The sequence below is a fragment of the Argiope bruennichi genome, chromosome 6 (genome assembly GCF_947563725.1).
Source record: "Argiope bruennichi chromosome 6, qqArgBrue1.1, whole genome shotgun sequence".
Classification (NCBI taxonomy): Eukaryota; Metazoa; Arthropoda; class Arachnida; order Araneae; family Araneidae; genus Argiope; species Argiope bruennichi.
Genome location: NC_079156.1, coordinates 72780522 through 72792625, shown reverse-complemented (window position 1 = coordinate 72792625; position 12104 = coordinate 72780522). Strand labels below are relative to the sequence as shown.

The 12104-nt window shown below is 30.2% G+C and overlaps 1 protein-coding gene across 1 annotated transcript in view; it reads right to left on the bottom strand.

The window, feature by feature from the left end:
• LOC129971778 (uncharacterized) overlaps window positions 1-12104 on the bottom strand; it is an 85487-nt gene that overhangs the window by 37766 nt on the left and 35617 nt on the right. Inside the window, exons 14-19 of the mRNA XM_056085755.1 lie at window positions 11249-11485; window positions 9873-10047; window positions 8927-9051; window positions 6984-7130; window positions 5247-5379; window positions 3102-3257 (exon numbers count right to left, since the gene is read on the bottom strand). Coding sequence (XP_055941730.1) covers window positions 3102-3257; window positions 5247-5379; window positions 6984-7130; window positions 8927-9051; window positions 9873-10047; window positions 11249-11485 — 973 coding nt within the window. The remainder of the gene's footprint in view (window positions 1-3101; window positions 3258-5246; window positions 5380-6983; window positions 7131-8926; window positions 9052-9872; window positions 10048-11248; window positions 11486-12104) is intronic.

The following is a 12104-nucleotide window of genomic DNA, read 5'->3' as shown; positions in this document are numbered from 1 at the left end:
TGCAGAGCACGAGTCAAGATGAGTAGCATCAAAAAATTGATGTTGTCCGCACAGAGGAAATAAGGGAGAGTCACAAAGCGCAAGGCAATGCAAATTTAAAAATTAAGTAATAGTAAATACTTAATTCAACAATACATTCTGTTTACATCAATATGCAGCCACAGTAAAATGAAAATTATAATCTCAAACATAAATTTGGAACAGTCTTTCCAAATATCTAAATAAAATAAAAGAAATTTAAAACAATTTTAGTTTTCGTTTCATAAAGTGCATATCGTTTCATAAGTGTTAAATTCATGAACAGCTTCTATTTAACTTCGCATGATTCAAGTTTGTAAAGAAAGAATTTTCAATCGATTTTTCAGATTTTTCATTCATTTCCTCATGTACTTGAGTTTTCAATTTTTGTACAATAATTGGTTTCCGTTTACATGAGAATACTTTTACAATTTTAGAGATCTTAATTATTAATTAATATATCAGTTTAACTAAGAAATTATTTTATAGAGGGACGTCACCTAAAAATTAATCTGAGAAATATTAACTTTTAGATTTTATAATATTTGTAACCATAAACTGTGAAATATAATGAAAATTAAAAGATAAAAAGAAAAATTTTAAATATTGATTCATTAGCGTAATGAAAAATAGGAAATTATCTTTTCTTATATAAAAAATCAGGAAATGTTATAAAAATAAACTAAGAAATTCTGCGAATAATTTTTAAATAAATTAATTTAAAAATTACACAATTGTAACCATAAGAAAGAAGTTCTTAGATAATCTTTGAAATTTGAAATATATTATAAATGAAATTATATCCCAATTTATATAAAACATTTTTATCAGAATTTCACGTTTTTATAATTTTATTTTAACGCTTATATTTTTCCATAAAAATTAATTAAATTGAGAGCATTAAAAAAGAATTAAAAAATTATTCTGAGAATGGAAACATTACTAAGGCAAGCAAGAATATTTTTTATTCTAGAAGAATATTAAATATATATTTTGTGTATAAATTAGAATATTTATTAATGTTAAACCAGAATATCAATAAAAGATAATCTTCTTCACAATAAAATTTTATATAATTGTTTAAAATATGTAAACAAGTTATCTACCACTCTCACTGTTTTATTTACGCTTATTTACTAATAAAAGGATTTCTTTTCTACTATATTTAAAAGATAGTAAAGAAAGGGTAAGCAAATTAGATGGGAGGTTTGAACCACACGTATTGTTTGACAAAGGATTCTAAAATAATCCGCCCTTTTGCACACGTGTTAGGATGGGTTTCATTCGCCAAAATAGCGGTGAGAGGAAAGATGAAAGGATGAGATGTTTACATTTAACAATAAAATAAACTCGGATAACTCACGAGCTGAATTTAAATAATACGGTCAGAAACGGAAACAGAACACTCACATAAATGTGAAAAAAATTGAACAAAAAATATCTAATAAGGAAAAATCAAGGTCAAAGAATAATGAAGAATTCCGGAAATGCGCTCATCCTTCCACGTCTCTCCCCTTAATGAGATAGAATCGTCGAAAAGTGATCATCTGAGCCATTGCTGGAAGTGTCTTACCCCTTTCATAGATACACCCCCCACCCCACTAACTGGGGAGGGGCTGCGGGATATAAAGCGAGTAATCATCAAGAAAGTTTTTTTTTTTTGGGGGGGGGGAGGAGAAATATCTACTTTTAAAAATAGTCCATATGATTAAAATTATCCATACTTGACAGTGATGAATTTCTTTCTCCAGAGAGATATTTTCAAATGATAACAGAAATAACTACGTCTTGAATTTATATTTGATGCATTTTGAAATATTATATATTTTTATTTATTAAATTTTTCATTGATTTGAATGAGATGTATTAAAGTTTAAGAATGCAGTAAATTAATTTAAATTTCTGAGAAATTTATTTACTAAAGAAAATAACAGGAATATATTAGCAAACTACTTTTGTTATAACAGAAGTCTTGTATAATAAAAGAGCCTATTTCTTAAGAATATTCGCTTTGTATTCTCCATTCACGTGCCCACTTTCTTCAGCTGAAAATAGAATAACACCTGTTGAAGCTTAACCAAGAAATGTATTGTCTATCTAACTCTATGTGGGCTTTCCCTTCCCTTTCTTTGGATAAATGTGCTGAAAACGGATGGTCGAGCTCCTTTTACCTAGCCATTTGTTTGCAGAATTCCCCATATAATTTTGGCTACCTTCAGGCATCAGAGAGTTAAAGATAGCTATGCTATTTGATGTAGTGGTTTGTGTATGACATTTTAGAGTGACCGTGGTGGATTTTTAAATAACGATTAAGTATTTTACGCCCTTTTTGAACCACTTATAAGTAAAAAACTAAGTACAAATATTTATATAACAATAATAAATAGAAAATTTTTAAAAGTATCCTTTTTATCTGTATTAAAAAGAAATGCTTTCTCAAAACTTTGGAGGTAAAAGCAAAAATTGCAAAAGTATGTGACACAAAAATTATTAAGAGATATAATAGATATGATGTTACAATGCATATCAAAAGAAATAAAAGAATTTTAAATATTCATCATATAGAGAATCAGAAAATGTAACAAATATGACTACAATTTCAGTTTATTTACAGTATTTCTGCCCATTGTCACGCTTTTGCTATTTTTGGTTTGATTCCCAGACATTTGATAGAAAAATTATTTTCTTTATAATACACTAATAAAAGGATTAAGTAAAAATGGTGTTAAAATTTATGTTTAAAACTGATTTAGATAATACTGTGTTTTCTCTTTCTACAATAGTAAGTGGAATTAATATTTTATATTTCTGAATTTTTGTTTGTTTTATATTTTGAAACTTAAAGAAAAAATACCACAAACTATAATTGAATTGAGAAGCAACATTTTAAATCATGAAAACAAATAGTTACATGGAAAAGATCAAATACTGAAATAAATTTAAATTATAATAAAGTGTTCCAAAAATGGATCTTTAATTTTATTTAATGTTAATTAATTTATTACATGATACAGAAATTTTTTTAAATGTAAAGATAGGTAAAGAATAAAAAAAAATGTCATGTATGTCCTTATAAGACTTGCCTGCAAAATCTGGACTCATATCTACATGAGTAACGATGAAACCTGAGTAGGCAAATCCGTTTAGACCCATTCCAAGCGAGAGCAATGCAACTATTAATGTAGGTCTGCAGCCACTGAATGAAACAGCAAGTAAACACAAGGCTGGTCCTACGAACCCTGTAATAGACAAAGACTAAAATATGCAAGTTTGTATACTTTAATACACAGAAAGTTTTCTATGGTATAAATTACAATGCAATAAACAAACAAATAAATAAAAACTAGAAGAATGAAACAAAAAATATTAGTGTTCTTCTCCTGATTTTATTATTTGCTTCCACCAATATGAATTAATTTGTGTTAATTTTCATCATATTGCTGCATTGAAAAGAGGCAATCGACTCTCCATGGCCGAATGGTCATAGCAGTGATCTCATAATCAAGAGATTGTAAGTTCGAGTCCCGCTAGAGACAATACGATTCACAGTTTGTGTAAATAGTTAATTACCTGGTTTTATGTTCCTTTATTTCATGTTCCAGAAAATTCTGGACATTTCTTTAGTTTACCAGACAAGTGTTCTGGACTTTTCTTTAGTTTACCAGACAAGTGTTCTGGACTTTTCTTACTGTCACCAAAAAAGTATTCTGGAACTTTCCCTGCTAGTATAAAAACAGAAGATTTGTCAGTCACTGTGTTCTCAGTTCAGGGTTGAGTTAATAAATTGGTTTAGCTCTACTTTTTGTGTGTGTCATTGTGTTCCACACTAAAGTATCTATGTGACAATATAATGTAGATAGAATATATTGGCTAAATTGGAGCTAACCTATCAAATCTCGAGTGTCTAAATGATGTTCAATCAGGAGCGTTTTCCTCAAAGAAAAAGGGACCAAGAATGAAATAAGCAATAAAATTACATCATGCAGTAATGTATTCAGAATGTAGTAACGTGTAATTGAATATTCATTGCTCCTTCTAGAGTAGACTGAGCCGCTTCTGATCACAAAATGTTTCAAGAGCATATATTGTAAAGACAATTAAGATTAAAAACCCTAAAAGAAATGCATTGTTCTATGCTTTGAGGGTGCAAACTTTGCAGTATGTAGATGCTTTGCTTATGGATGCCAATTTAAAACAGATTATAGAGCCTTTTATTTAGTAGACCAAGGTAGAGACAAATTACGTGACATCACTAGAGAACTTACCGGAGAATATTGATAACCACAGAAATGGCAATTTCTTCCACATTTTCATTTGAAGTCCGTTTCCGACTCCCTCCTGGAATCACATCCATCTCCCCAGTCTCTTCAAATTTAATATTAATTTTTCAATCCATTTTTCGGCATAGATCCTTTTTATAAACTTTTCAAGCGTCGTTATTCTCGCAGTACAGCTAACCATTACTTCAGTTATGATAAAACTATTTGACCAGTAAAGAACGTTTTTTTAAAAAATTAATGATATGTTGACAAAGAATCTACGGCCCTAACTACTGACAATTTCTAATGTTCTAATAGTCTCTACATTTATCTGAGTAGATTTATTTTATTTATAATCCTGTATATTACAAATGAAAAATAAAAAGTTTTTTGAAACAAGCATTTTTAAGGTATTAAAACGGGGCTAGTAATTTCTAATAAAAAATCTAGAAATTAATGAAAGAAAATTTAACAACGTGAGACATTAAAACAATTCTTTAAGGAAATTAAACTTCAACCAATATCATGAGAAAGAAATTTAAAATTTATAAAAAAATGCTAGAAATTTAAAATATGTCAAGATTTACAAATTAGTGAGAGTATTTCCATCAATGTCTCAAGCTTTTACGATCGTATCTCGGTTTCAGAGTTTTGATAAAAAATTGGTAATTTTGGCATACTAATAAAAAATGTTATTTTTAAAGTTTCTATTGTTATTTTTTCTACATAAATATTTTCTTCGTAATCACTTCCTTTTCTTATTCTATGAGACTTCGTATTAACTAAGATATTTAGATTTTACACATTTTCTATTTTTTGGGCATAAATTTTAGAATTTCTTTTTTCCCCCTGATTTTGTTTAAAAAGGAACTGAAAATTGAATTTCACATTCAATTCCCAATTTTTCAGAAAGAAAAAAAAATTTGATTTAACATTTAAAATAAACTGATTTTTCATGAGAATACTTACCGATGGTATTAAAAATTTTCCGAATAACTGTTATTTTGAGTTTACCACTTTGTCGGAGTTTATCAGCAAAAATGCTAACAATTATGGACATGAGAGAAAGCATTAGATTCGGTAAGGCAGACAATACTCCATTCTGCAAAGTTTAATGAAAGATCCCTTTTAGTTAGAAATCAAAAATAAATTGTCAATGTAAATTTATTAAAAAAAGGAAAAACTGAAAATCAGATAAATTTATATATATTTATAAGTAAAAAGCGAGCTTTCTGAAAGCAAAGTAAATAGTTACATTTTAATCAGATCATGGCACAGTAAATTCCAATGCAATTGATGCGTTCCTATAGTTAATAAGATTTTAAATATAATAATATGTTTACTATATCCATTATTTATTTAATTATTTTTTTTTTTTACTAATATCGATTATAATTGGATTCCACGATATGAGCATACTTATACAACAAATAAACATCGCGAAAAGAACATCAAGATGTATTTAAGTTTTTCTCCACTCCAACCAAAGCCATATGGAGAAAATGAAAGCTCCTTTTAAATGTGTGATTCTTTTTGACTTGACTTGAAAGAGTTTTTGAATTATTATCTTTACATCTATTTCAATGAATTTGTTTTATACCAATTTTTTGAAATTTTGTTCTTTTATCCCACAAGTTTTTAAATTCTGTCCTCATTGCAAACTTCACGGTATTGCACTGCATGCTCATTTGTTGCAGTTATTTTGCCGCATATACTGCAAAAAGAACTTTATTATTAAGAGTTTCAAAGAAAATTTTCTTTTTTCTTTTTTCTAGCCTCTATTTTTATTGTCATAAAAACAAAGAGATTTAGCTACCTTCACAAAACAGAACATGAAAAATTCTAATGCTACATTTTCCCAAAATTAATTAATGCAATCTTAGATGTGTGCTGTGCAAAGGATTTTGAAAATTCAATTTTTCATAGCAAAATACCTCTTCCTTCAGCTGCAATATTGAATTGCTCGCCAAGGTTAGAGCTTACCAGATTGTAATTTTGAAAAAAAAGGTAATTATTTTAATGAATTTAATAATTTATAACCAAAGTCAGATAATGTAAAAATACCTGACTTTCCAAATGTTTGCGCCATATCAGTTCAATAAGGTTCAGCAATTGTATAACGTTTACCAGTCGCTCATACATCTCTCAAACATCTTTGAGAAATCGAGACAATATTGGCATTTGAATGCGTCCAGAAGAGTAAAAATATTTCGGATTTGTCTCGAATTTGGTTTTAATGTGATGGATCAATTTTTCTTTTAACTTTGGTTGAAATCTAATTTAGTGTGTGCTTTCATTGCGTCGAGATGAATTAAATATCGCCAAAATGAAAAGTCGCCAAAGTCAAAAATCAAGGTGATTGACAATAGCTGTTTCGCGGAATTGTCAATCGAGTCAGCCGTCTCGATTGACGACTTGGAAAAGTTGGTATCCTTAATAAGGTGAAGAGGCCGGCTAAACTAGATTTCAGCTCCAACAGTAACCACAAGTAGAGTACGGTAATTGCAATTTCGCTTAGATTTAAATTTAATGTATTGGTTACCAAAGAAATTATTTTGCTGTCTGATTGGCGATGGCTCGGATGTGTTTGAAGAGAAACCGCATGTAAATCTTAAATCTATTAGCAATTTAATAGAAGAAAAAAGTATTTTTTGGTCGTATTAATTAATTCCATTACCTTTATAATTTATAGATAAAAAATCTTACCTTATTGAGGTCGAAATGCAGTATATTGGACAAGTACATGGGCATTTGGATGAAAAACGTGTAAAAGCCCCATGATTGCCCAGTGTGGGAAATAACTAATGCCCATAGAGGAATTGAGGTTAATATGGATTTCCACGGTGTTGGAGGCTTAAAAGAAAATTAAAAAAAAAAGATTAGTCTATGTAAATGTAAAATAACATAGGCGAAAAAAGTCCTTAACGAAATAAGAAAATTCAAGATCAAGTTCACCAGTCCTCTTTGCAAAGAAATTTAAAGTTAGAACTAAGGAAAAGAATAATGTCATTCCAATATTTATGTTTATATGATTCCTTATCTTCTCCATATAAGGAAAAATTTAGAATATACTTTAGGAAAAAAAGTAAGAAACAGAAAGGCAGCTTAACATAAATTTGTATCGAGAAAGTACACAATGCTTAATGAAAGTCTTAATGCTTAATGGAAGTATTGAAAGTCATTCTTAGTAAAAGATGATACCATGCCTTTGTTCCTGTAGAAGATTCCTAATTATCATTATGCGCGCTTTGGACCTTATATTTTAACCAACTAGAAACCAGGTCAGTAAAATTCCTATGCTGGACTTGGCTCAATAAAAGATTTTCGACACAGGGCGGATAGTTATATAGAGGTCTGGATTATCTTTATTTCCATAGACGCCACGATTATGAACATAAGCCGAATCAGACGGTCTTAATAGTCTGTTTTATGCTGTACTTAATGGTCGTTTTATTAATTCATCGAAGTTAAGCCAGTCAGTTTGCAGCATATCTTCGAATAGACGGGGATTTCATTTAAGATTTGATATTGTAAACATAACAAATTCCCCTCTTTTGCGATTAAAACTGCGAGAACAATGAAAATTACTATATTATAAAAATATGCTATTTTAGACCACTGCACTGACCATCTCGAAAATGCGAAAATTAGTGCCTGGAGTTTCCCCAAGATTGAATGAATTAAAATAATGAAATTGTTATTTTCCTTAAATACTGATAATCAAAACTTCATAACTAGATTCGATTTTGCTACAGGAGAATGAAACCACTTTAAGTTAGACTGTCAAAAAGTATTTTAATAAATATGTTTATAGGACTGAAGAACTTTAGATCTTATAATTGTTTAGCAATACATTTATTGACTGAAACAGAATAAAGTATTATTATTTACATCTTTAAATCCAATGAAAAGTAAAGCTAAATTTAAGTTTGTGTCAGAAAATTTTATATTGAATAAATATTTGAGATATATTATAAATTATATATTCTGTAGCACACATAAGATTTTAATGCTGAATCTTTGTCGGCCTGTTAATTTTCTATTTTCTTTAAAGGAAAGGGATTTTCAGAACACGAGAATCTTTAGTTTAGATACCAGATTATTACCTTACATAGTAAAACGCATGCTAGTGCTTCAGATATTTTTTTTTGAATGCGCCCGATGACGAATATGCATGGTTATATTCTTGTAATTATGACTATTTCGTTTGGCCTTATCCAAGAATAAAATGGACTTTATGCATAGTTGCAAAGTTATTTTTTTGGCTCATTGTGCATCTAGTACTGTACCAAAATATTTTCTATCAGGTCATGGACTCACTACGCTTCCACTCCGCTATTATATAAATATCAAGGCTTTGCTTTTCTAAACAGCACCAGATTCAAATAACATTGCAGTTAAGTTTAAAGAACTTTTTATTCTTGGATCAAACAAATGAAACAAACATAATTACAAGAATATAAATATAGCCACCATCATCGGACACATTCAATGAGAATCTACATCGAAGCATACAAGGAAATATACCTCACAAAGAACAGTGTATAGAAGATGCTAAGAGTAAATAGGATGGTAGTGAAATTATCCCAATATTTTTGTGGTCTCAATACAAGTGTAAGCAATAATAATATAGAAATGTAACTTTTTACCCGTGTTTTGTTTTCTCTCCCTTCTCGTATGAGAACAAGCTCCTCCTTGGATATTCGTGGATGCACTTCGGGGGTCTCGAAAACTAAAATGGCCCACAGAACGAACCACACACATCCGAGAGCACCTGTAAAAACAGGAAGTTTTAATCAAACGGAAGAACGAGCTCAAAGCTGCAAGATATGTAATTCCTTGTTGATAGTTGTATTCTTGAATTAAAGACGACACACTGAATATTTGTAAGGTGTTATTCCAAACGATATTTTATCGCATTTAAAGCATCACAACAATAACTGTCGAATAGGAGGATGGATTAAATCCGTAAACTATGTTATTAATAGTTTAGAGTTTGTGGACAAAAATATCGGTTTAGGTTGCAGCATTTTTTTTTTCTCAAACAGTACCTTTACTAACTTGTTACACTAATTCGTTGCATTATCAAAATTTTTCAGAATTTATCCTATATACATGGTTTACATCTATACTATCAGCTTTCGCAGACTCACAGATCACTAAACCTTCATCAGAAATGGTTCAAATTTTGACATGAATCTATAGTTTAGAAGCTAAAATTGTGCAATTCGCTCTTTATTTCGATTTTATTACGATTTCCTCTTTGTTTTGTAGTTACTACGTTTACTTGTACTTGCATTGACCAACATACAAGATTTCTGTCAGTATATTGCTATCAAAATTTGAAAAACATCTGCAGAAATGTGTGTTAAAACCGCATATCAAAATTAAAGCGTTTATGAGTGATCGAGACCACTGACAGGCATAATTCCAAAAATGTATTTATATGGAGATTTTGCTGAGAAATGAGTTCTTATTCATTCCACAGTTTTATTTACATACTTGTCGAAAATAAAGTACGGAAACTTTTTGATTTTCTTCATTAATTACCATAAAATTCAGGATTTTAAATATAAACAGATAAAATAAATTTACCTAAAACATAGAAGACTGATGGCCATCCGACTTTGTCGCTGAGGACACCTGCAATAGCAAGAGTGACCACAGTGCCTATGTTACTTCCGGTATAGATGAATGATCCGATCCGACTTCTCTCTAGCTTGGGCGCCCATTGGCCAATCAGGGTATTCATAGCTGGAAAAGCAACACCCTAGAGTGAAAAAAGAATGTAACAGTAAAAGTGACCATTAAATATTCGAACTAGATTAGCTTCACTTCAAGCTTCTTTCTATAAGCCAGCTGAGTGGTTGTTGCCATAGAAAGTGAAGCAGTATGAAGGGAGAGAGGGGGGAAGCAGGGGTTAGTTGATTTTTAGACTAACGATTTTATCTTGAAAAAAATCATTTGTTTATATTGTTTTTAACTATAATTTTGGTATTAACTACAAAACAGATTTACCTTTGCATAGTAAATGCATTAAATTATTCTTTTTTAAATTTGCAAAAAATTAAATAATTATTAAATTATATTTTTATATAAAATTTATACAGAACTAATGATACTTTCTCAACGTAGAATGTGTTATCTAACTGTATAGCAGCAAAAATATTTAAATAATTTATTTTTAGATGCATTTATATAATTAAAATGGTTACAAATTATTGGAATGAAGAACTGGGAATGACAATGCGAATTATTAAAATTTAAGTTGTGACAAAATTACTCATCAAAGTGGATTTTTTTGGCAAGTAAATATTATATCAGTTTGCAAAATTTAGTATATATATAGAAGGAACGAGTTGCTTTCATTACAAAACAGCATAAAAGTATTTAATTTATCTGTATATCTGTAAGTATTATCCGTTTCTTTAAGAATATGATTTATGATGCGATAGCCCTAAATTTCATAACCAAGAGGTACTTGGAGAAACGCATCGATTTTATTGATGAAATATCTGATACACATTCAAATTTTCCTGCCTCTTCTCCACCTATCTAAACTCCCCCTTTTAAGAATATGCGTGATCCTTCATTACTCCTTTGCTTGCGTCTGGTGTGCTCTCCTTTCTATTAGTAAAGTGTCAAAATTCGAGAGAGATTCGCAGATTCAAGTGTCATTTTCATTCAAAATTATCTTTCAAAATTACGAAATTTTTCCAAAAATAACCTCTTAAGTTTAAAATGAGCCACTTAACTGAATCTGATGTATTGATGTGGTACTATATTCATTAGAAAGAAGAGACTTCTGAAGATATGCACTTAGGCCAATAATGTTCACTGCAATATTTTCTATGACACTGTGTTACTTCCGATCTCTTGCACTTAATATATTTGTGTAAGTTATTGACATTATGATCAATAGTCTATAAATTTAGTATAGAATAAAATAAAATTCATAAATCCTTTCTCACTTCGCCCAAACCTTCAATGACTCGTGCGGCTACCAGGGCCCAAACACTCCAGCTAGCAGCGATAGGGGTGAGAAGCGTGAAAAGAGACGTCAGCAGCATCCCTCCTCCGAACAGCCATTTGGCACCATACTTTTCTGCGAAGAGCCCACCAGGAACTTGAGTGATGACGTACCCATAAAAGAAAGCCCCAAGGACTACTCCTTGTACTTGTGAATCCCACTCGAATTCACCTTCTATCTAAAAGGATAATTGTCAAATAATCAAAATAATGGGATAAAGTTTTTCAGTTCTTAACACAAAGCAGATATAAATTAGTTGGCCAAAAATAAAGAGTATATTTTCTGTAATTATACATACAAACCTAAGACTTCTATTCATTCTCGGGTTCGGAAATCCTCCGCGCATTTGCGCAGGCGTCAAGAGGCGTTTATTTTGCCAAGAAAAATGTGAGAGAAAAGAGGCACTGATCGTATTTAGTAATAGTGTGAATTCAGATTATTCGTGGAAATATGTATAATGACTTCTAATCTTTCTGCGTATCATCCCTTAGCGAAGTACAATCGCTGAAAATTGCTAGTTTCGGGATGTTGGAATCAACAATATCCATGACTAAGAGAAGGCTTAGCATTTTATCTTTCCTTCTTACAAATATTTTCCTTATTCCATAATTTTGCTTTCTCCAATCCATTCATTCCAGATAATGTTGGAAATAATGTTGAGATTTTATCTTCTAAAATAGAAAGAAAGCGGACAAACCTTTTTATATTTTGCTTAGATATTTATACATTATCAATCATTTAACAAGATTTGAATGTGAGTATAAGTTCCGTTAATGCCCAAATTGCGTTGTAAATTT